At 39.5% G+C, this 23,065-nt stretch overlaps 2 protein-coding genes across 3 annotated transcripts; one reads left to right on the forward strand and one right to left on the reverse strand.

Moving 5' to 3' along the window:
* The first annotated feature begins 1,128 nt into the window (after window positions 1-1,128).
* On the forward strand, window positions 1,129-12,808 carry LOC109212272 (chlorophyllide a oxygenase, chloroplastic). 2 transcript variants are annotated; one of them, XM_019375906.1, is made up of 9 exons: window positions 1,129-1,140; window positions 8,347-8,583; window positions 9,054-9,158; window positions 9,451-9,726; window positions 10,047-10,194; window positions 10,339-10,523; window positions 10,629-10,741; window positions 11,563-11,857; window positions 12,218-12,808. In XM_019375906.1, the coding sequence occupies exons 2-9, from the start codon at window positions 8,566-8,568 to the stop codon at window positions 12,380-12,382; spliced, it is 1,305 nt and encodes a 434-aa protein (XP_019231451.1). In that variant the 5' UTR covers window positions 1,129-1,140; window positions 8,347-8,565; the 3' UTR covers window positions 12,383-12,808. The 2 variants fall into 2 exon arrangements, with proteins under 2 accessions (XP_019231451.1, XP_019231450.1); XM_019375905.1 differs by lacking the exon at window positions 1,129-1,140 and adding an exon at window positions 4,862-5,108.
* Window positions 12,809-13,320: 512 nt separating this feature from the next.
* LOC109212265 lies at window positions 13,321-14,031 on the reverse strand. Its single transcript, XM_019375898.1, has 2 exons — window positions 13,528-14,031; window positions 13,321-13,482 (listed from the first exon to the last, which is right to left on the reverse strand). The coding sequence occupies exons 1-2, from the start codon at window positions 14,029-14,031 to the stop codon at window positions 13,321-13,323; spliced, it is 666 nt and encodes a 221-aa protein (XP_019231443.1).
* Window positions 14,032-23,065: the final 9,034 nt, after the last annotated feature.

Below are 23,065 nucleotides of genomic sequence, written 5' to 3' on the forward strand. Positions count from 1 at the left end.
TATTATGTTTTCATACTGTTTAATTATATCTTAGTAGGTGTCTTGACCTGACCTCGTCACTACTCTACCGAAGTTAGCCTTGATACTTATTGAGTACCGTTATGGTGTACTCATACTACGCATCTGCACATCTTTTTGTGAAGATCCAGGTACGTCTGCTCGTGCCGAACGTTAGTGATCGTCTCTTAGCTGCTATGCGAAGACTTCAAGGTATGCATGCCCGGCGTCCGCAGGTCTCGGAGTCACCTTCTCTTATCTTTACTTCGTGTTGTATTTTCTTTCCGATAGTGATGTAGTAGATATTCTAGTTTTACTATGTAGAGCTTATGACTCAGTTCTACCGGTTTTGGGAAGGTATTTGTTGAGATTCTGTTTCGGGAGATTTTATGAGTTTAATTGACTTGTTTTAGTATTTTTGATTAATTATTTATGTCAAGCTGTTATTGAATGTTAGGCTTACCTAGCCGTAGAGACTAAATGCCATCAAGACATCCCACAGAGGGAAATTGGGATCGTAGTAAAAGGGTATATTTGGCCTTTTACTTCTTAAATTTTAAGAGGTAGACAAATTAAAGTTGTCATTTTCAGTTTCTTGTAAAGTGACTACAACCATTAATATTAGATTTTAATAGGTAATAAACTAGTTTGTAGCTGATTGGCACAGTTGAGCGGGTATGCCATTGTTTGGATTCTGATAGCCAATGAGAATTGAAAGCAGATAGAGAAGATATAATCCCCGTCCACGCTGGCAAATTGGAAGATATAGAGAGAGGAACCCCAAGAGGATACTTCTCTTAATATAATAAGTAAAAAAGGAAGCATGTGGAGATCGGAGATGCCACGAGTGAAACATAGAGTCTCCACATGGCGAGCCATGGCAGGAACGTCGAGATCGCGCCCAACACCAACCTCTTATCATCAAAACCAAATCCCTCCCTCCTAAAACATAGTAATTGACTCCATTTTCTCTCACTATCTCTCTCCTTGGACAAAGAGAAGACCGTCTCTTTCATCTTTCGAGAATTGCCCGGGCTGCCATGTCCGCCATTGCTACTTCTGCTGCTCTGTCTTTTCCTTTCTCTTTTTGACGTTCTACCAAGACTTCTACTACAAGAAAGTACCTCTTTTACTACAAGAAAGGTACCATACTACTAAGCCATCCTGTTTCTTATGGAACAACATAGGGGACCCATAAGGTGACTTGGAGGACATAATGATCCCCGTGTCCAATATTTCCATCAACTGTCTCCGAAGCTCGGTGAGTTTGGGTTATGATATTCTGTAAGGCGCCCGGGCGGGTGGCTTCGCACCCGACACGAACTCAATATCATGGTCCACAGTGCGCCTAGGCAGGAGTCATTTTGGCATGTCATGTGGCATGACGTCTTTAAACTCCTTTAGCAGCTCTTTCATAGGTGCAGGATTGGGACCCGAAGAGCGTTCATTATCTTCAATACAGAGGGTATCAAGGAAGGTAGGTTTATGTCTTTTCACTCATTTCTTCAACTGCAAGGCCGATATGTTCTCTGCGGCAATCTTTATGGTTGTGCGTGGCTTGGACCCATTTGCTCCCATCATCAGCAACATATCTGCATAAGGTACATGAATAGATTTGGTTTACCTCATGAATTCCAATCCAACTATCAGCTCGAAGTTATCTATGATCACCACATGCAAGTTGAATTTTCCTTAAGGACCAAGCTTCACCGGCACTCCTTTGGCTATACCACCCACTGCCTGAGGCGGGAGTTGATAGCCTTGATACGACCTTTGCCCTTTCCCGGAACTAGACCAAAGCGCTCTACCTAAGTTGAAGCTAAGTAATTGTGAGTATCACCCGTGTCTATCATCGCTCGAATGGGCTTTCCATTAACTTTCATTTCGACGAACATCGGGGTCTTCTCTTAGTTAAGAGGAGACACCTCATCCGCCTTCATTTTATTTTTCTTGGTAGTTGGGCATGGGTCCTTCTTACAGACGCCGACACTTGTTCCAGCTAAGGCCTCAGAAATAAAACAAACAAGTGCTCTGAAGGCACCTATTGGTTCTGTCTGGTCAGCATCATCTGTGTCGTCATCCGTCCCATCATTAAAAGTTTGATGGACGTTCATTTGTGCCTGTGTGCATTCATTGTTCCAATGCAGCCCGTCGCAATGATGACATCCTGAAAGGGGCTTCCTCCCCTGATCGTTGTTATGAGATGCTGTACTATTGCTGCTTGAGAAAGGAGTCTTAGATTTGGTTGCACTCTAATATCCTCCACTTTTGCTAGGGCCACCACTTCTAGGATGGCCCCCTTTGTATCCTCCTCGGACAGGCGGTTGAGGCTTATCCTTCCGAGCTTCCACTTAGTAGTCCTCAAGGCATTCGGCTGGTTGGATCGCCTTGGGTAAAGTATCTATCCTTTGTGTTTGCAGCTCCATACGGGCATAAGGTTACCTTTCAGGAAGGTGAAGTCTTTGTCCCCCATACTCGTATGTTCCGCATGAGTGTGAAGAATTTCCGCACGTAATCCCGGACTGACTTAGTCTGGCGGAGCTCCTGGAGCTTTCTCCGCGCATTGTACTCGACGTTTTCGGGGAAGAACTGTAGGCGTATGGCTTCTTTCAGGTCTCCCCATATTTCAAGAGTATCTTCACCGACCCTTATGACTTCGGATTTCACTCGCCACCAGAGTTTAGCATCACCCTAAAGATACATGGTAGCAATTACTACCTTTTTTGATTCTTCTAACTCCCCCACATCATCAAAGTACTGTTCAATGTCAAAGATGAAGTTCTCCATTATTTGGAATTCCAAGCCCCATTATAGGGCTTTGATTCAAGAATCTTCACCTTTTATGTCACATGGGAGAGGTTCACAGCATCTCTGATGTGGTTTTCGCCTCCTCAGAGTAGGCCTTGTAATGCAACGTTGACAACATTAAACTAGTCTGTCAAGTTGTCTATGGTTTGCTGCATGGCAGTCACCTGGTCTGCTCTTGTGCCCTATAGGCTAAATCCTCGGTCTGCTCCTGTTGAAGCCCCTCGAATTTACTGAAAATTTTGGTTGCCTCTGTGGTTGTCATTTGCCGGTCTCTTTCAGAGTCGCGACTTATGTTGGCTATATCTCCTTTGGTCTGCCGCATCCTGCAGTGCAGGTCATCCAGCCTTTCCACTACGCTGGTTCTTAGATCAGGTACTATATTCGCAATGGGCTCCAATACATTAATCGTCTCTTCAAGGGGTGCAATGCGGTCCCCATGATTCACCATGGTCAGATGGTGGCAATGACAATATGTTCTCTCGTTCGATGTCGAGCCTAGGCTCTGATACCAACTGTAACGCGGCGCCTTCCTGAGATTTCTTGGAAGGGCGACAGAAGGCTAAGCAACCAATGTCTGTGCGATTACTATCCGCCAACTAGGGTCTCCTTCGTACGCTAGACGAGACTGTCAGTGCCGTACGGAAAAACAATGTCAAGAGAAATTGAGAGAATAGAAAAGAGAATGAGAATGAAAGAAAGCTTGATTGCATTAATGAAAGCTATTACAGAAAGGCAATACGGTATTGAGGGGGAGAGATAGCATTACACAGAATTGTTTGCTTGCTTGAAAGTGTGATTGCTTGATCCCCCTGATAATGCTTAAAAAGAATAAACCAAAGTTACAGGACTTGACATAACTAAGCTAGAGAGACATAATGAAAATACAGGAAGTAAAACTACTCTATATTTACAATAAAAAGGACTTAGGTTACTACAAGGTAGAAGCAGGTCCGTTGGTAGCAACCTTGCCTTTAGCATCAGAATCTGCGCGCGTGGTGCTGTTGACATCTGACTGCAGCTGGGCGGTGGCGAGGGCTATCGACGAGGCGACAGAGGAACATGCGTGCTTTTCATTTGGCGCGGGCAATACCACGGGGCCGTCCATGGCGCTAGGCGGTGTGAGGCTTGCTAGGATGCTATGGGCGCATCCAAGGGGTCATGGGGCGTGAATGGAAAGCCGCCCATGACATATCACATGTTAAAATTTTAACTAATGGTATAAAAAAAATCTTTATACACTCTAGTGCATGTAACTTAAGTCAATACTTATACGTCGTCTCAATTTATATGACATTTTTCACTTCTTGTGATTCAATTTGTCTAATCGTTGAAGCTAAATTGGATTATATCAACTTAATATGTTAAAATTAAAATTTAGATATTGAAAAACTATACGAAAAGTGCTATAGGTTTCAATTCTTCTCATGTCAATATAATTAAAAAAATATTTTAAAATATTGGTCAAAGTTCACATAATTTTGTATCTCGAGGAGCAAACCACAATCAGAATGGAGGGATCGGAGTCATTGGTTTTTTGACTTTTTACAAACTTGTTTTTAGTTTTATGACCCTACCTCTTTTTACACATGGGAGATTTACTTTTACACGTAAGAGATCTGCCTTTTACCCATAAGAGATCTAAAAAGATCATTTTTTTAAATTCAAAATTGTAAGGGTCCATAATGTACGAATAGCACCAACGCATTTTGCAGTTCTTTCTTTATGTCTTAAATATTTGAGAGGTAGACAAAGTACTCACTTTCAGTTACTTGTAAGGTGACTACAGCCATTAATATTAGATTTTAGTTAACAAACTACTGTTTCTAGCTGATTGAGACACTTATTTATTAGAGGATGTGCCGTTATATCAAACTAATAAAGAAGGATTCTGATAGCCAATGAGAATTGAAAGCAGATAGAAAAGATATAACCACGCTGGCAATAGAAGATATAGAGAATCGGGCCCCAAGAGACAGAGAGGATACTTGTCTTAATAAAAATAAGTAAAAAAGGAAGCATGTGGAGATCAGAGATGCCACGAGTGAAACACAGCGAGTCCACATGGCGAACCATGGCAGGAACGTCGAGATCGCGCCCAACACCAACCTCTTATCAACAAAACCAAATCCCTCCCTCCTAAAACGTAATTGACTCAATTATCTCTCTCTCTCTCGGACAAGAGAAGACCGTCTCTTTCATCTTCCCAAAATAGCAGATCCGCGATGTCCGCCATTGCTACTTCTGCTGCTCTCTCTTTTCCCTTCTCTTTCTGCCGTTCTACCAAGACTTTTACTACAAGAAAGGTACCTCTTTTTTACTACTGTTATAGCCTACCTTACGTTATACAATCTTTAAATTTAGCTGGATTTATCACATATCCACTTACGGTGAAAATAAACTTTTCAGCAATACTATATATTGCCTGCTCTAGAAGGTTACTTGACTTAATTTTTCAGGTTGCTAGTTAAACGATTATGAGCATTTGTTGGAAAACTAATTCAAAGTTGTAGTAGGATACCTTAATTATTTAGGATTTGATTTATTTAATTCATGTCTAAATAGGATTTGTAGTTAGAGCAAATATAGGAATAGGCCTTCCTGTTTCTAGTTGAAATATGTTTCATACTATTATAAATACGGATATTGATAGCTTATTTTATGTGTGGAGGAAATAAAGAATTGTAGAGATCTTTTAGAGATTTCTAATAAAATATTATTCCTTCATATTGGTATAAGAGCTTCTACGATCTTAGGAGAGAATCAAGTAGCTTCCGCTGCCGGCGGGCGGCGCTAGACAATGCGTGCCGCCCGTCGTGCCAAAAAATATGTTAGCAAAATCGTAGATAGTTGTCAACAAAATTAGGTTATTCGATGAAAAGTTTCAAGACAGATTCAAGAAAAAAAAAGTACCAATAATGCACAAGATGGAGAAATTCTTCTCTAAAAGTTGGAGAGAGGTTTAACAAAGCTGGAAGTTGATTATGTGTTTCAACAAAATTGAGTGTTGGTGACAAAGTGCATCAACGAAGATAGGTGCTTCAACAAAAATTGAGTGTTGGTGACAAAGTGCATCAACGGTTGGTGACAAAGTGCATTAACGTGAGTTGGAGACAGGTGCTTCAACAAAATTGAGTGTTGGTGACAAAGTGCATCAACGTGAGTTGGACACAGGTGCTTCAACAAATTGAGGGATGGAGACATGTGCTTCATCAAAAGTGAAAGTTGGAGAGAAGTGCTCCAACATAACTGCACATCGAACAAGTCAGACGTATACAACTTTGCATTATGGGAGAATGTTGGAAAACTAATTCAAAGTTGTAGTAAGATACCTTAATTATTTAGGATTAGATTTATTTAATTCATGTCTAAATAAGATTTATAGTTAGAATTATATAGGAATAGGCTTTCCTGTTTCTAGTTGAAATATGTTTCATACTATTATAAATAGGGGTATTGATAGCTTATTTTATGTGTGGAGGAAATAAAGAATTGCAGAGATCTTTTAGAGATTTCTAATAAAATATTATTCTTCAGTATTTACATTTAATATCGTTTAAGAGGACGTGCTAATGTAAAAGTTTTCCATTATCAATGCATACTAAAGTTAAACCCACAAGTTCTAAATTTTTTTCCCCTTAAAATTGTGCCGCCGTATAAAATGAAACAAAGGAACTAAGAGCCCGTTTGACCAAGCTGCAAAAATCTGCTTATTTTGAAAAATATTTTTTTCAGAAGTACTTATTTCAAAAGTACTTTTAAAGAAAACAGTTTGTGTTTGGCCAATTCATTTAAGAAGTACTTTTTGCAACATTTGGTAAACAAATTGTGTTTGGCCAATCTTTCGAAAAGTACTTTTGAGTGTCAAATTACCAAAAAGGATATTACCAAGGTCTTATAATTCTTTTATAGAGAAAAATGAACTCAAATATTTATCATAAGAGACTTTTATTATTTTTTATTTTATTTAATTAAAATATAAAACATAAAGTAAACAAATATATTAAAGATTTAAATCAATTTTACATATATAGTTATACCAAAGCATATATTATTATCTAGTATAATTACTTGTTGTTACATGATGATTTGAATAATCAAAAATACATCATTCAATATTAATTAGAAGTCTATTCCACAAATGACTATATATTGATAATCTACCATGAAATAATAAGTAAAGTCACTCACACATGATAATATTTCTCAACAATTTCATCTCTACGTCTATCAGACAACGCCTCCATATTAGTAGAATACTTGCCTTGCATTTCTAAAGGAATATCAGAAGGCCCAACTCCTTCCTCAATCTCTGCAGTAATGTTTTCATTAGCATAATAATTGAATTCCTTATCGGTAGAAGAATGTCGTCGGATGAAATTATGTATAGCCATGATAATAGTAACTAGATGATTCTGAGTATCAAACTTGAAAGATGGCATTGAGCGTAAAATAGAAATAATTTTAAATATATAAAAATAAATTTTTTTGTAAAAAAATAGTTAAGTATGTTTAAATTCAGATTCAAAAAGAGTAACTAATTATTAACAACACATAATGTATAATTTAAATTTTTTAAAATTTAAATTCAAAAAGAAACTAATGAGTATTACCTAACCTTACTAACTTTGTCCTAAATTGCTAAGTGGCCTATTGTCACTTGGCTTAATGTGTGATGCTTTTTCTTCTTCTTTTAATTATATATAATTAGATTATACGATGCAATTGTGAATTTATTACCTATTTGTAGGTAATTTTCACAAATTAGATTTGATAAATGTTTTAAAGATTCGAGAACTAACATATAACAAAAGAAATTATAAATGATTAATTGTAGGAAGAGAATTGATAATCCAGAGAAGATGTGGATAATTTGATTTAGTGTGAAGAAAGAGAAGATAATTTGGAAAGTTACAAGACATTACACCAAAAAAATCAAAAACAAGAAAAGTCAATAAAGAATTTAGAAAGTTACAGTTTGATTCATGTATACGATATCTTTAATTTTAAAGGGATGATAAACAAAAATGAAGAGAAAAAACTTAAATTAGTAAGGGATAATTTGGAAAATATAAATGTATGGTGATGATAGTTTTGTCTTGAATAAATTAATTTTCCACTTCTGCTTCTGCTTCTTGGAAGAAGCTACAACATGTGCTTCTTCCTAAAAGCAGAAAAATTGCTTCTGCTGCTGGCCAAAAGTACTTCTCTGTATTGTCCAAACAACTTAAATTTTTTAAAAAGTACTTTTTTGAGGAAAAAAGTACTTTTGACCTCCCAGAAGCTTGGCCAAACATGCTCTAAAGCTTACTAGACTCTGATGGCTCTGATCTTTCACTCAATGTTAATGCTTTGGTTTGTGGCATGTTTTTATGCTCTGGGGTGTCCGGTGTCGGGTATAATAAGTACAAGTAATTCACATAGTAATTGGTTGGGTTATTTGGGAAGTTATCTGAATGTGGAGAGACACATACATCACTTGCAATTTCTCTGTCTGATGACTTGTTGAGTGGACGATAATTGTGCAATTTTGTTCATTTTCAGTGTTTCAAAGGGGAATTTGGAGTGTTTGCAGTGTACGAGGAGGCAGGTGGGTTAACAAACAAGAAAAGCTCCTGGTTGACACTCTTTGATGTGGAAGATCCAAGGTCAAAATTTCCTCTGTCTAAAGGCAAGTTCCTGGATGCAAATCAAGCTTTAGAAGTTGCTAGATTTGATATACAATATTGTGATTGGCGAGCTCGACAAGACGTACTTACAATAATGCTCCTGCATGAAAAGGTTTGTTCTTGTAATAATGTGTATTTACCCCTGATTTTATTGAAGTTTGAAACTGAGTTGAGTTTAAGGATTCATTATATCTCTATGTACATAGAGCAATAGCTTTGTATATAAATATACTACTCCCTCCCTTTCAACTTATGTGACATAATTTGACTCGACACGGAGTTAAAGAAATAAAAGAAGACTTGTGAAACTTGTGGTCTTAAATATGCCATGTCATTTGTATGGCCATAAAAACTTCTCATTAAGGCTAAAATGGGAAGTTAAAGTTAAATTGTTTTCAAATATAGAAATGTGTCATTCTTTTTGTAATGAACTAATAAGGAATTAACGTCACATAAATGTTTCATTTCTGCTAATTAGTGACTGTTCCTTCTTTTGTAGCTGTTTCTATTTTTTCTGGTCATAGTTGTCTTCCTTTTTATCCTTCTACTAAGTGTTGTGCCTGGTGGATATTGTGTGAGTAGGTTGTGGAAGTATTGAATCCTCTAGCGCGTGAATATAAATCTATTGGGACCATGAAGAAGGAACTCGCGGAGTTACAAGAAGAACTTTCTCGGGCTCACCAAGAGGTATAGAATACTTTGATCCCATTGAACAAGCTTGTGTTGGTTGGATTCAGGCTACTCCTTTATAGATTTTGGGTAGAAATAATATATCAAATATTTTGCCATTATTATCGGTTAGTTAGGTCTATTTTCCTTTTATCTCTTAAACTTATTAAAGCAGGGCATGATTAACTACATAGATAAACTGGTTTAAAAATCTTGTCAAAAAAAGAATAACAAACACAAAAAGCAGGTTGGAGGATCTTGTGTATTTCACGGAAACCAAGTTCTGTATCTAAATTATTGATAGCAACAGGTACATATATCTGAGGTGCGGGTTTCTGCTGCTTTAGATAAGCTAGCTCACATGGAAGCATTGGTTAATGATAGGCTGCTTCCGGAGAAGAGTACAGAAGAATTAGATTCCCCATCTTCCTCCACCGGTACGTCTACAGTATCTAGAGATACTGCTAAAAGCAAGCAGCCTAGGAGAACCCTCAATGTGTCAGGTCCGGTCCAAGAGTACAGCTCGCATTTGAAGAACTTTTGGTATCCTGTCGCTTTCTCTGCTGATGTTAAGGAAGACACAATGGTAAGTCAATTACCTGATTTATGGAATAATCTCATTTTTCATAAATGCAGACAACATTTGATTACCAAGTTCTGTACTCTCTACGAATTAATAAGTCCCCCAGAAAAATAGATAAGGACAATGTTAAGCTACTTAAATGGACTGATGCAATATGTGTTGCCAACAAATAGAATGTTGTACCATCTCCTCTCTAACTTTCTGAAAGAGGAGAGAATATGACAATGAAAACCTAGATAGGAACTGGTATGTTAAGATTTTTATGCTTTTTGCAGTATAACACTGGCTGATCTTTTGATGGTAATTTGACTATAATGTTTCAGACACCAATTGATTGCTTTGAGGAACCGTGGGTGATTTTTCGTGGGAAAGATGGAAAACCTGGATGTGTCCAGAACACATGTGCACATAGAGCCTGCCCCCTTCATTTGGGTTCAGTGAATGAGGGTCGCATACAATGTCCTTATCACGGTGAGAATAAGAAGAATCAAAGCACTCTTCAGTGCAAATTTCCTATTTAGTCAATAAATAACACTTAATGAATTTGGTTCTTGATACGTGGAGAGTGCACGAAATAGCTGATATTTACTTTTATGTTTATTTGATGTTCTTTAGGGTGGGAATATTCAACAGACGGAAAATGTGAGAAAATGCCATCAACAAAATTTCTGAATGTCAAGATCAAAGCTCTGCCATGCTTTGAGCAAGAGGGAATGATATGGATTTGGCCTGGAAATGATCCTCCTGCAGCTACTCTTCCTTCTTTACTGCCACCTTCTGGATTTCAAATCCATGCAGAGGTTTGATATACTGCCTTTAGATTTTAGTAATTGTTTTTACACAAATATCTAAGGACAGTCTGTTAAGTTTTTCTGCCTCATTCCTGATGTTCTTGAAACTGGCAGATTGTCATTGAACTTCCAGTGGAACATGGGCTACTTTTGGACAATCTTTTGGATCTTGCACATGCTCCTTTCACCCATACGTCTACATTTGCTAAAGGATGGAGTGTCCCAAGGTTTGTTGTGTTATATTGATGCTAATTTGTCTAAAGTTAGAGTAACAGTGGTTTACTAGTATTCAGTTTTGAAATTAGAAAAAGATGCCGGCTGTTCTTGAAATTCCACTTTGGACACTAAGGAACTGAAGGCAAATTCTTGGTTCCTGCATAATTTCTTAAGAACTAGTGAATTACATGCCAAAATAAATAATAAATTATCTCACTGGATTGATCATGTTTGCAGTCTGCAGAATAACTCTTCTGACTCTCTTTCTTTCTCTCCCTATATATATATATATATAATCACCAAAACAATTTGGACCTGCATGCATATTTCATGTAAGAGGTCCATTATGTTATGTTGCTTCTTGGTTAACTTCCATAAGGTTGCTTACCTATTAAACTAATCAGAACTTTTCAATTACTTTGTAAATATGACTTTAATTGGGATTTGAACGAATGGGAAGAGATTCTTGACGAGCATACCAAATTAGATTAGTTGGTAATTCTTACTTTGCTAGTTAATAATTTCTTCACATCCCAAAATGAATTTCTATAAGAAGGCATAAAGAAATAAATCTTTGTAATCTTGTTAATTACAGTGGTCTTGTGCATTGAGTGGAAGGGAAAATATTGTGGAGCATTATTAGCTATGAACATGGAAAAGATGTTTCCAGTTTATGACAACCAGAATAGTGCAATACTATATTTCTATTGTTTACTTTTTTGTTTTAAGGGGGTTGGGGTGGAGGGCAGTGGTTCCTGTACTGTTTTGATGGATAATGTCTGGCAGTAAAGGCTCGAAGATAAGAACACTCACTAGTTACCTTTCTTTTCAGCTTTGTAAAATTTTTGACTCCTGCATCTGGTCTGCAAGGATATTGGGATCCATATCCAATAGATATGGAATTTCGACCGCCTTGTATGGTTCTATCAACCATTGGAATCTCAAAGCCAGGCAAATTGGAAGGGCAGAGTACCAAAGAGTGCTCTACACACCTTCACCAACTTCATGTATGTTTACCTGCATCTAAACAGAAGACAAGGTTGTTATATAGGATGTCACTGGATTTTGCTCCCGTACTAAAACACATCCCTTTCATGCAATACGTGTGGAGGCATTTTGCTGAACAGGTTAGATTCTATCCTTAACATTGGTAGTGTCATTCCTCATCTTACCATTAACACTTTGGGCTGTGGAACAAGCATTGCAAGATCACGTCTCAAAGCTCTCAGTGCAAAGCGGCTGAACTCTTGAGTTTTCCACATCTATTATTTAGACAACAAAATAATGATGAAAACAACTAAAGAAGCCCGCCAAAATGTAAAGTGGAAACTTATTTCCTAATTAAAAAGAAATTATCTACATTTGATTTTCTTGTAAACTGGATATTGTATTAAAGATTTTCCCACCTAAAAACTGAAAAGGAAGTATTTAAAAATATATGTTCTGATCGTTCTTTTGTGATCTATGCTTTGGGAAAACGTTTTCAGGTTTTAAATGAAGACCTACGGCTTGTGATTGGTCAGCAAGAACGGATGCTCAATGGTGCTAACATTTGGAACCTGCCTGTGTCATACGATAAGCTAGGAGTGAGGTATAGAATATGGAGAGATGCTGTAGAGAGTGGAGCAAAGCAGTTGCCATTCAGCAAATGAACATGGAACTAATTCAAGGACAGATTTTACCTCTCAAGATGATAATACACTCTAAACAATTTTAGCTCTTTAAAGAACTTCAGGATCTTTCTTGGTATATGACGCGGCTGCACACTTGTTGCTCGTGGAGATACTAGAGCATCCTGCTCTTGGTGTATGCCTAAAAGGAGATGATTTCAGCATAGCTTCCCATGTAAATTAAACTGTACACTAATTGCTTTTTGGTTCATGTACAGTGTAAACAACCTTGACCCCCCATCAATTCTTTCATGTTTGCCCTAGCGTCCCTCCTAGAAAATCTGGAGGTTTTTTTTCCAAGTCATGGAAATGGTCATCCATCATGTATCATAGTATCAACCTTCTCAGATTTGAATTGAATACACAATTTTTTGCCAAAATGAAGCAAAAGGAAGATCTGATTCTCTAGCTGGTTGATAGTTTGGCGCAAACTGTATTTTTGTCCTCAGAATTTATGTTTTTTCAGTGCTTTCAGAATCAAGAAACAAAGGGTTCCAGTCCATGCATGGAGCTACTTAAAACAAAATTTTTGTATCATTTATGTTGGTTCTTGATAAAAGAAATTAAGGGAAATAACTGGGAAGATGACAATAAAATAAAAAAGTATACTGGAATAGATGTAAAAGGAACTGAAGCTGAAAATTCTATATTATTTTACTGCATTTGGACTACAATTTATAAGAGAAATACTAACTTAAAAGACCTAAAAATCAGCACAAAATATGCTGAAAATAACTAACTCCTAGAGACTAGTTCACTCCTAAAGACTAGTTCAAAATTATTTCAAATTCAAACTAAATTACTGCAGTAAATAGCTGAAACAGTAAAATAATTTTACTGAGAGCAGCTTCTAAAGCATATTTCTAACACTCCTCCTTGCTTTTGAAGCTGCAAATTCTGAATTTGTCCCTTGTAAATCTTTAACTGGAAGCGTACTTTGTACGTAAATCTGCCAATTGATCTTTGGACTTGCAGTGAATCGAGTTCACTTCTGTATTTTGCTGCATCTCATAATTGTTAATGAAATAAGTTGGCTCGTTTTTCAGCTTCATTTGCATCTTGCCTTGAGACTTGTCAACTTTCTTCCAGAATTACATTTTCTGAAATATTGACAACTTCTTCCTTACCTTATTTTCACATATGTCCTCAGTTGGAGAATTACCTGCACTTAGTAGATTCTTTTGGCTCCATTCTTCATCTTCGGTTGGATCAAATGAGAAATTTTTACCTCTCATTTTAACCCTTAAAATCTCAAGTCCAGTTGCATCATAAATGAAACAGTATTTATCTTCAAAGGATACTTCAAATCCTTTTTTCATTAGTTGTCCAACACTTAATAAATTTTGATCAATATCAGGAACATAAAGAACATCTGAAATTTTCTTAGTACCTGAATTTGTTGGGATTGCAACAGTTCCTTTTCCTTTAGCAAGAATATAATCACCATTTCCAATTCTGACTTTCTTATTTCCTATAGACGTGAACTCTTTGAAAAGATTTCTGTCATATGTCATGTGGTTTGTACAACCACTGTCAATCAACCAAAAAAACAGATTTTTTGGTTGAAAGAATAGTTTCCACAAACAAGTGATCTTCTTCTTCTTCATTGGCGACTTGGGCATCTGCTTCATGCTTTTGATATTTGCCTTTGCAAATTACAGCTTCATGACCAAGTTGGTTGCAAATTTTGCACTTTGCATCTGGCCTCTTCCAACATTGAATGGTGGATGACCTTTTTTGCCACAGTGCTGACAAGGCGGGTAATTTCTTTTAACATTATTACCCTTGCTTTAAGTTTTGTGGTTGGCTGCCAGGGCTCCTTCAACCATACCATCTTGCCTCATAAGCCTCCTTTGCTCTTGTGCCTGCAATGTATTTAACAATTCTGCCAAGGTAATCTTGGATAGATCATTTGTATTTTCCAAGGTAGTTATAGATACTTCATATTTTTCAGGCACCGTAACAAGAATTTTTTCAACAATTCTTGAATCTTTAAATTTAGTACCAAGCAATCTTACCTTGTTAACAATGTCAAGCAACCGATCAGAGTATTCTTTGACGGTCTCAGATTCCTTCATTTTCTGCAACTCGAATTCCCTTATTAAATTCAGCACCTTCATGCCTCGAATTCTTTCATCTCCTATATATTCTCCCTTCAGATAATCCCAGATTTTTTTTGCTGATTTGAGAGCCATAACTCTCGTGAAAATTGTTGCAGACACACCAGCAAACAAAGTTGCTTTCGCCTTTGATTTCCTGGTCTTCTTTTCCTTGTGACTCTTGATCTGGGCCACCGTGGGATTGTTAGGCAGCGGAAGAACATCATAATCCTCTTCCACGGCCTCCCAAAGATCTAAAGCCTCCAAGTAAGTCTCCATTCTCACTGCCCACAGTTGGTAATTTTCACCATCAAAGACCGGAGGAGCCAATTGAGAAAAACTCATTTCAGTCTCCATCTCACTCAAGAAAAGATTTTACTTAGGTCCCTTAAGAAGATGGCTCTGATACCAATTGTTGGTTCTTGATAAAAGAAATTAAGGGAAATAACTGGGAAGATGACAAGATAATAGAAAAAATATACTGGAATAGATGTAAAAGGAACTGAAGCTGAAAATACTATATTATTTTACTGCATTTGGACTACAATTTATAAGAGAAATACTAACTTAAAAGACCTAAAAATCAGCACAAAATATGCTGAAAATAACTAACTCCTAGAGACTAGTTCACTCCTAAAGACTAGTTCAAAATTATTTCAAATTCAAACTAAATTACTGCAGTAAATAGCTGAAACAGTAAAATAATTTTACTGAGAGCAGCTTCTAAAGCATATTTCTAACACTCCTCCTTGCTTTTGAAGCTGCAACTTCTGAATTTGTCCCTTGTAAACCTTTAACTGGAAGCGACTTTGTACGTAAATCTGCCAATTGATCTTTGGACTTGCAGTGAATCGAGTTCACTTCTGTATTTTGCTGCATCTCATAATTGTTAATGAAATAAGTTGGCTCGTTTTTCAGCTTCATTTGCATCTTGCCTTGAGACTTGTCAACTTTCTTCCAGAATTGCATTTTCTGAAATATTGACAACTTCTTCCTTACCTTATTTTCACATATGTCCTCAGTTGGAGAATTACCTGCACTTAGTAGATTCTTTTGGCTCCATTCTTCATCTTCGGTTGGATCAAATGAGAAATTTTTACCTCTCATTTTAACCCTTAAAATCTCAAGTCCAGTTGCATCATAAATGAAACAGTATTTATCTTCAAAGGATACTTCAAATCCTTTTTTCATTAGTTGTCCAACACTTAATAAATTTTGATCAATATCAGGAACATAAAGAACATCTGAAATTTTCTTAGTACCTGAATTTGTTGGGATTGCAACAGTTCCTTTTCCTTTAGCAAGAATATAATCACCATTTCCAATTCTGACTTTCTTATTTCCTATAGACGTGAACTCTTTGAAAAGATTTCTGTCATATGTCATGTGGTTTGTACAACCACTGTCAATCAACCAAAAAAACAGATTTTTTGGTTGAAAGAATAGTTTCCACAAACAAGTGATCTTCTTCTTCTTCATTGGCGACTTGGGCATCTGCTTCATGCTTTTGATATTTGCCTTTGCAAATTACAGCTTCATGACCAAGTTGGTTGCAAATTTTGCACTTTGCATCTGGCCTCTTCCAACATTGAATGGTGGATGACCTTTTTTGCCACAGTGCTGACAAGGCGGGTAATTTTTTTTAACATTATTACCCTTGCTTTGAGTTTTGTGGTTGGCTGCCAGGGCTCCTTCAACCATACCATCTTGCCTCATAAGCCTCCTTTGCTCTTGTGCCTGCAATGTATTTAACAATTCTGCCAAGGTAATCTTGGATAGATCATTTGTATTTTCCAAGGTAGTTATAGATACTTCATATTTTTCAGGCACCGTAACAAGAATTTTTTCAACAATTCTTGAATCTTTGAATTTAGTACCAAGCAATCTTACCTTGTTAACAATGCCAAGCAACCGATCTGAGTATTCTTTGACAGTCTCAAATTCCTTCATTTTCTGCAACTCGAATTCCCTTATTAAATTCAACACCTTCATGCCTCGTATTCTTTCATCTCCTGTATATTCTCCCTTCAGATAATCCCAGATTTCTTTTGCTGATTTGAGAGCCATAACTCTCGTGAAAATTGTTGCAGACACACCAGCAAACAAAGTTGCTTTCGCCTTTGATTTCCTGGTTTTCTTTTCCTTGTGACTCTTGATCTGGGCCACGGTGGGATTGTTAGGCAGCGGAAGAACATCATAATCCTCTTCCACGGCCTCTCAAAGATCTAAAGCCTCCAAGTAAGTCTCCATTCTCACTGCCCACAATTGATAATTTTCACCATCAAAGACCGGAGGAGCCAATTGAGAAAAACTCATTTCAGTCTCCATCTCACTCAAGAAAAGATTTTACTTAGGTCACTTAAGAAGATGGCTCTTGATACCAATTGTTGGTTCTTGATAAAAGAAATTAAGGGAAATAACTGGGAAGATGACAAGAAAATAAAAAAGTATACTGGAATAGATGTAAAAGGAACTGAAGCTGAAAATTCTATATTATTTTACTGCATTTGGACTACAATTTATAAGAGAAATACTAACTTAAAAGACCTAAAAATCAGCACAAAATATGCTGAAAATAACTAACTCCTAGAGACTAGTTCACTCCTAAAGACTAGTTCAAAATCATTTCAAATTCAAACTAAATTACTGCAGTAAATAGCTGAAACGATAAAATAATTTTACGGAGAGCAGCTTCTAAAGCGTATTTCTAACAAGTTATTCAACAAAGTGATATATACTGATGGTCCCAGTACTGTAGTAAAACAGGATGAAACTTGATCATAGCAACAGATCTTAAAATCTGGTTCAGTGAAGAAAGGCTTCAGTCAGTAATGTATAAGACCATATATATCAAATTTTTATCGTACTAATAAAAGGTCAATTCTTAAGGTTATTTAAGACTATCAATTTTCGTCATACTAGTAAAAGGTCGATTCTTCCACTGGACGGTAGGGGTCTGTGTAAGTTGCTGGTTACAAGGGCATTTAAGTTCTTAAGCACGTCCACCTTGTTTTTAACAGAGAACCCTACTCTTCTTTTTCTATTAATGTGAATCCTAATTGTTTAGCTTGAAAATGGTAATAACAATTAGATTTGATTTTATGGTTCTAAAAATATGTGATCTATTTTTATGCTAGTTGTTAGGTAATAAATGCTAAGCGAAGGATTAGAAATTAAGATGATAGCTTGTAGATAGCCTAATAATCAAATCGAAATGGCTGGGAATCGAGGCCTCGAGCTTGCGTATGCGGGGCATCGAGGTCGAGTCGGATGTCCGACTAAGGGCGATCGGGGGAGAATTAACAGTTATGAGAGCCGCGATGGCGACTTTTTATGATCAATAATGAGCAATAAATAATGAACAATAAATAGAACACAATACATACAAGCGATAAATGAAAATAATGAAATCAAGGGAATATGTTTAGTTAGAAAGCAGAGAGTATGTTCTTGTATATTCAATGTTCTCCTTTACAAAATGGCAAGGATCCCCTTTTATACATGAGGGGAAAATCCCAATATGACATATGTGTAATTATTACATAAAGTAACCGGTACAACCACTCAATCAGCCTGATGCAGGCTATCACTGTTAGTGCAGGCTTTGTCAGAAAAATATCGCTCCTAGGGAACTTCCCGCTTACTTGTGATAACCACCGGTTCGTTCTGCCTCGACACCGGGCACGAAGAACCTTCGAAGACTTTGAACCCCGAACTATTCTTTGGGCCCTTCGAGATGAAATTGTGCAATGCCTCGCCGATCGTGAAATCGGTCTATCCGATTTTAGCCGCATATAGATAGTCCCTGCGTTTCTCAGAGTAAAACGAAGAGAAACGACCTCAAGATCTTGCCCCTCTGGTGTTTCCATCTAAGCAAGTAGCTGCGCCCTACCGAGTGACTGATGTAACAATTGGGCTTCTAAAGGTCGCATCCACACAGTCCTCAAAGCCTTTGAATTAATTACAGTGGTTGGCTGCCCTTTAGTCTGTTCCAACCGCACATGTTAGGCTTCTATAAATACTCGTTTCTTCGTCCCTTCCTTTCTACTGCCTCATCAGGCTCTCAACAGAGTTTTTCTTTCTTCTCACCTTCCCCTCGTGTTCTTTCCTGAAGCGCGATTTTTCGTTTCTTTTTTGTAACTTTTGGAAAAAATGGCGAACACTTCAACCTCTGTCCCTCAGGAAGATGTGCCTTCCTCTTCCACGCTCTCTTCTGAGGGTAAAGCAGCAGCGTCTCCTAGGGCTGGAGAATACGTTCCAGAGGCTTTTGAGACGACCTCTGATTTTAAGGTCGAAAGACCTTCTTCGAAGCCGGGGCGATGTGAACCCACATCTCGATACATCATTTTAATAACGTACATCGAGAGGGTGAAAGTCGATTGCCGCTGGGGAGATGCGGTGTTAGTGGAGGTTCCCTCTCGGTGGGAGGATGTAACGACGTATAAGGGCGACTTCCTCGGTGTATATACTTATCCGTTTACCCTTGGCCCGGCGGTGCCATTCATGCCTTCGATAGACCCCGTGATCCTCGACTTCTGCGAACGATACCAAGTGACTCTCGGCCAAATTCACCCGTCATTCTGGCGTATCGTTTACATGACCAGGTATTACGCGAATGTGATTAAGGGGATGCCTTTAACCCTTGACCATTTGATCAGAATGTACAGTCCCCGACTTTCCCGTGGGGGCCTGATTAAGCTCCGCCACCGGGCCTCGAGGGCCCTCTTTGCTTGTACCGACGAGGTCAGGAACGGGGGTGGATGAGCCGTTTTGTTCGAGTTAGGACTTAGGACTTGATCCCTGTAGAGAGGATGTCGTTCCCCGAAAGATGGAACATGAAGCGTAAGTAAACATACTTAATTAACTGCCCGTTTCTTTCCTTCGTATGCATTTTCTCATGAACTGACTTCCTCCGCTGATACAGCTGTCGCGTCGTACCCTGATGCGGTTAGGGATCTTTCAGACTGGGTGGCTAAACTGGACTCGATCTGTCCATAAGCTGAGCGCGTGTGGCGCGATTTATCCAGGGCTCGATGGGAAGCCAAGGATCACGGTGGGACTTTGTTTTCTGTTGTAGCTTCAATCTTACAAAAGTTATTGCTGATTGCGTTCTCATTTCTCGTACTTGTTTTGTATTTGGGTAGGTCTGGGGAGGTCTTCTTGATGAGAGAGACTCTGCCTGGTGGAGCGGGCGCCTCAAATCCCGGCGAAAAGAGGAAAAAACGAGGGAGGTCATCGACTTATCCTCTGGAGTCCAAGAAAACCAGAATGGAGGGTCCTGAGGATGATTCGATAGCTTTAATTCTAGAAGCGTCGGGGAGCCTCCGAGCTGGAGGCGAGAAGAAAGATGATCCTTTGACGGCACCCGAAGGGGGAGAGGATCTGACTGCTTCACACACTGTTGAGTTGGCGGCTTCCGAATCGCGGCTTGGTTCCATTGCCGCCCCGCCTCGAGCTGAAGAGGCCTACAAGGGTATACCGGGGGTACTGCCGAGCCGGCTGATGGCCAAAATTTTCCTCGAGCCGAGGTGCGCTTGGTAGGCGATCCGGGGGAGCCCAACCCCGAAGTTCTTTAGAAATAAGGGACGGCCCCGATTGATTCAGTCGAGGTCATTGAAGTGAGTGATTCCCCTTCAGAATTGGCTTTCCCTCCGAAGGAGATACAAGATGCCCCCAACACAGAGTCTCTCGATGTGGGGACGTCCGTTAATGATATAGATATGTTTGAAAAGCCTTCTGTTGCTCCTGAGGAAAAGCCTGAGCCTGACATTTCGCTTATTTTTAATGAGATCGACAGGCTATGCGAGCAGGTAACCTATTAGTAAATTCTGCTTTGTGCCCCGACCTTTGCCCCGCTAACCTTATTCCTTTCATGGTTTCAGGCCAAGGTGCTTTATAATCAAATGTTTGCCAATTTTGAAACCGAGCTGACTCGTCATGAGGGAAAACGTAAGAAGCTTACCTCGGAAGTTGATGAGCTTAGGGCTCTTTCTACCTAGAGGGAGGAAGAACTCCGAGACCTTCGGGATTGCTTGGAGGCGGTGTCCCGGGAGAAGGCTCGTCTTACTGAACAGGTTACATAGCTCCCGTTTGTTTTTTGTCTACAAGTCTAATTGACTTTAGTGTTTTGATATTTTTGGGTCGATTTTTGCAGCTTAAGGAGAAAGATGTCCTCATGGGGAAAGGACTCCGAGCCAGGGACTCCGAAATTTTCGAACTTAAGCGGCATTTGAGTGAGGTAAATCTCTGGGAGAGATGTCCTCCGGGGAGAGGTGGTTTTGACCGGGCGTCGCCTCGAAGATGCAAGGGCCGAGAGCAGTAAGTATAAGGATCTCCATACTGAGTTGGTTACTACACTATCCGAGGTCAGGGCCAAGGCTAAGGCGCTCGTGGCCTCGCATAAGGAGGATGCCGCTACTGCAAATGCTCAGGCCCGGAGGATGTTTGAAGAGGCTGAGCTGCGCCTGACCCGAGCAGTGGAGCATGCCTGATTAGAATCTCGGAGATAGACGCTCGAGGATATACATGCCGGGGGCGTTGATTTAATCGCCGAAATTGAGAGGGTGAAGACCCTAGAAGAGGAAGCTGCGGTTTCGCTTCCTTCCGAAAACGATTCGAGCAGTGACTCGGGAGGTGATGAAGATGGAGGCGAAGTCCCTGAAGGGGAGGAGGCCGTTGGAAACCCGGAGGTTATGGCCGAAGCTGCTGAAAGCGTACTTTCTGATGAGGCCGTCGAAGGCGTAGCTCCGGCGATAGATTAAGGTTTTCATTTGCTTTCTGTCTTCGTAAGGGCTCCAGATGCAGACTTTGTAATTGTACTTTTATGAATCTTTTTATATGTGTATCGACTCTTTACCTTATTCTGTTTTCCCTTTGAACGACTTGTGGCATTCGTTTGGCGATTGATCCGAAGTTGTGGGTCTCAATACTTAAACCCTTGGGTTCCTGCTACCGTCGAGCATTTCGCAATGGTCGAAAGTCGACCTGTAAGTTTTGTCGTGTTGGCTCCGAGGCCGTTTGCGCAGTTTTTTTTTAGACTCTCACGTGCTGGGTCGGTACGACCTTTGTAAGCTGGCGTCTCAGGTTCTTATGCATCGGGTCGGTACGACCATTTAATGTAAGCTGGCGTCTTAGGCTCTTACGCATCGGGTCGGTATGACCTTTTAATGTAAGCTGGCGTCTTAGGCTCTTACGCATCGGGTCTGTACGACCTTTTTATGTAAGCTGGCATCTTAGGCCCGTATGCTTTTGCTCTTAGGCATATTCAGTTAACTGTTTCGGGTTCAGTCTCCGGGTCGGGTTTCGACTCGAGCTCATTGACCCTTAAGTTTTTGAATTTTAAAGATGGCCCTTAGGCTCTTACACGTTCGGTCGGCATGACCTCTAATATTGGCTGGAGGTAGTGGCTCTTACGCGTTAGGGTCGGTACGACCTCTAATATAGGCTGGCGGTAATGGCTCTTACGCATTGGGGTCGGTACGACCTCTAATATAGGCTTTACTTTTCCCTCGTTACGGACTTTTTGAAATTGTGTTTGCCTGACTCTTCGATGGTTTGATAAAACCTCGATTGTGAGTCGTTATGCGGCGATAAATGAGCACCTCGGGAGGTTTTGCTCTGTGGCTGAGTGTTTCGAAGCCTATAGTTTGGAGCTGACATGGTCGAAGCTCTTTTGCCTATGTCGAGGGTAGCCTGTTTAACCGGTTCTTTTCGAAGTACTTTCGAAGTAATTGAAGGCCTGTGATTTTATAGCGATGGTCGGGCGTCCCCGAATCGCATTAGTTTGGCTGGTACAGCCTTGTGACTGTAGTCATTGTGTTTGGCCGGAGCCTTTCAGTCCCCGAATGAAGTAGTTTCGGCATATATATCGAGGGTATGCCTTTTTAGGGGTCTTACAAGTTCGAATATATAGCCTTAACTTTAAGGTCGGGATAATGCCTTTTTGTAAGGTCTTATAATTTTGACATGCCTTTGAGGTCTTACAGTTTTGGTTACTTGGTACAAGTACGGTTCATGCCTTGCTTGAGGTCTTACAGTTTTGGTTACTTGGTACAAGTATGGTTCATGCCTTGCTTGAGGTCTTATAGATTTTGGTGTTGCCTTATAAAGGTCTTACGAGGTCGAGGTTGCCCGCATGGGGTCTCATGGCCTCGGATTTTGATAAGTCGATGGGATGGCAATTGGCGACAGTCCCCGAGACATTGAAAGTTTTCCTGGCTCTGGAGCCGTTTTTGAAGAATTTGATGTTGCCTCATTGAGGGCTTACGATTTTGAAGCTTCCGACCCGGGGGTCATATGGTATCAAGTTTTTGACGCCAGTCCCGAGTGTTGGGGACGTTTTTTGCTTCTGGGGTCGTTTTTTATGTTGCCTCATTGAGGGCTTACAGGTTCGAAGCTACCGACCCGGGGGTTATACGGCTTCGAGTTTTTAACGTCAGTCCCCGAGTGTTCGGGACGTTTTTTGGCTTCTGGGGCCGTTTTTAATGTTGCCTAATTGAGGGCTTATGAGTTTGAAGCTTCCGGCCGGAGGTCAGACGGCTTCGAGTTTTTGACGTCAGTCCCCGAG

This window comes from Nicotiana attenuata, unplaced genomic scaffold, assembly GCF_001879085.1.
Source record: "Nicotiana attenuata strain UT unplaced genomic scaffold, NIATTr2, whole genome shotgun sequence".
NCBI lineage: Eukaryota > Viridiplantae > Streptophyta > Magnoliopsida > Solanales > Solanaceae > Nicotiana > Nicotiana attenuata.

Coding starts and splice junctions, on each gene's coding strand:
- LOC109212272 (XM_019375905.1), top strand. CDS start 5,028: ATGTCCGCCATTGCTACTTCTGCTGCTCTCTCTTTTCCCTTCTCTTTC. Junction 5,109..8,346: donor AGACTTTTACTACAAGAAAG/GTACCTCTTTTT, acceptor GTTCATTTTCAG/TGTTTCAAAGGGGAATTTGG. Junction 9,159..9,450: donor TTTCTCGGGCTCACCAAGAG/GTATAGAATACT, acceptor TGATAGCAACAG/GTACATATATCTGAGGTGCG.
- LOC109212265 (XM_019375898.1), bottom strand. CDS start 14,031: ATGAAGCAGATGCCCAAGTCGCCAATGAAGAAGAAGAAGATCACTTGT. Junction 13,483..13,527: donor AGGACATATGTGAAAATAAG/GTAAGGAAGAAG, acceptor TAATTCTGGAAG/AAAGTTGACAAGTCTCAAGG.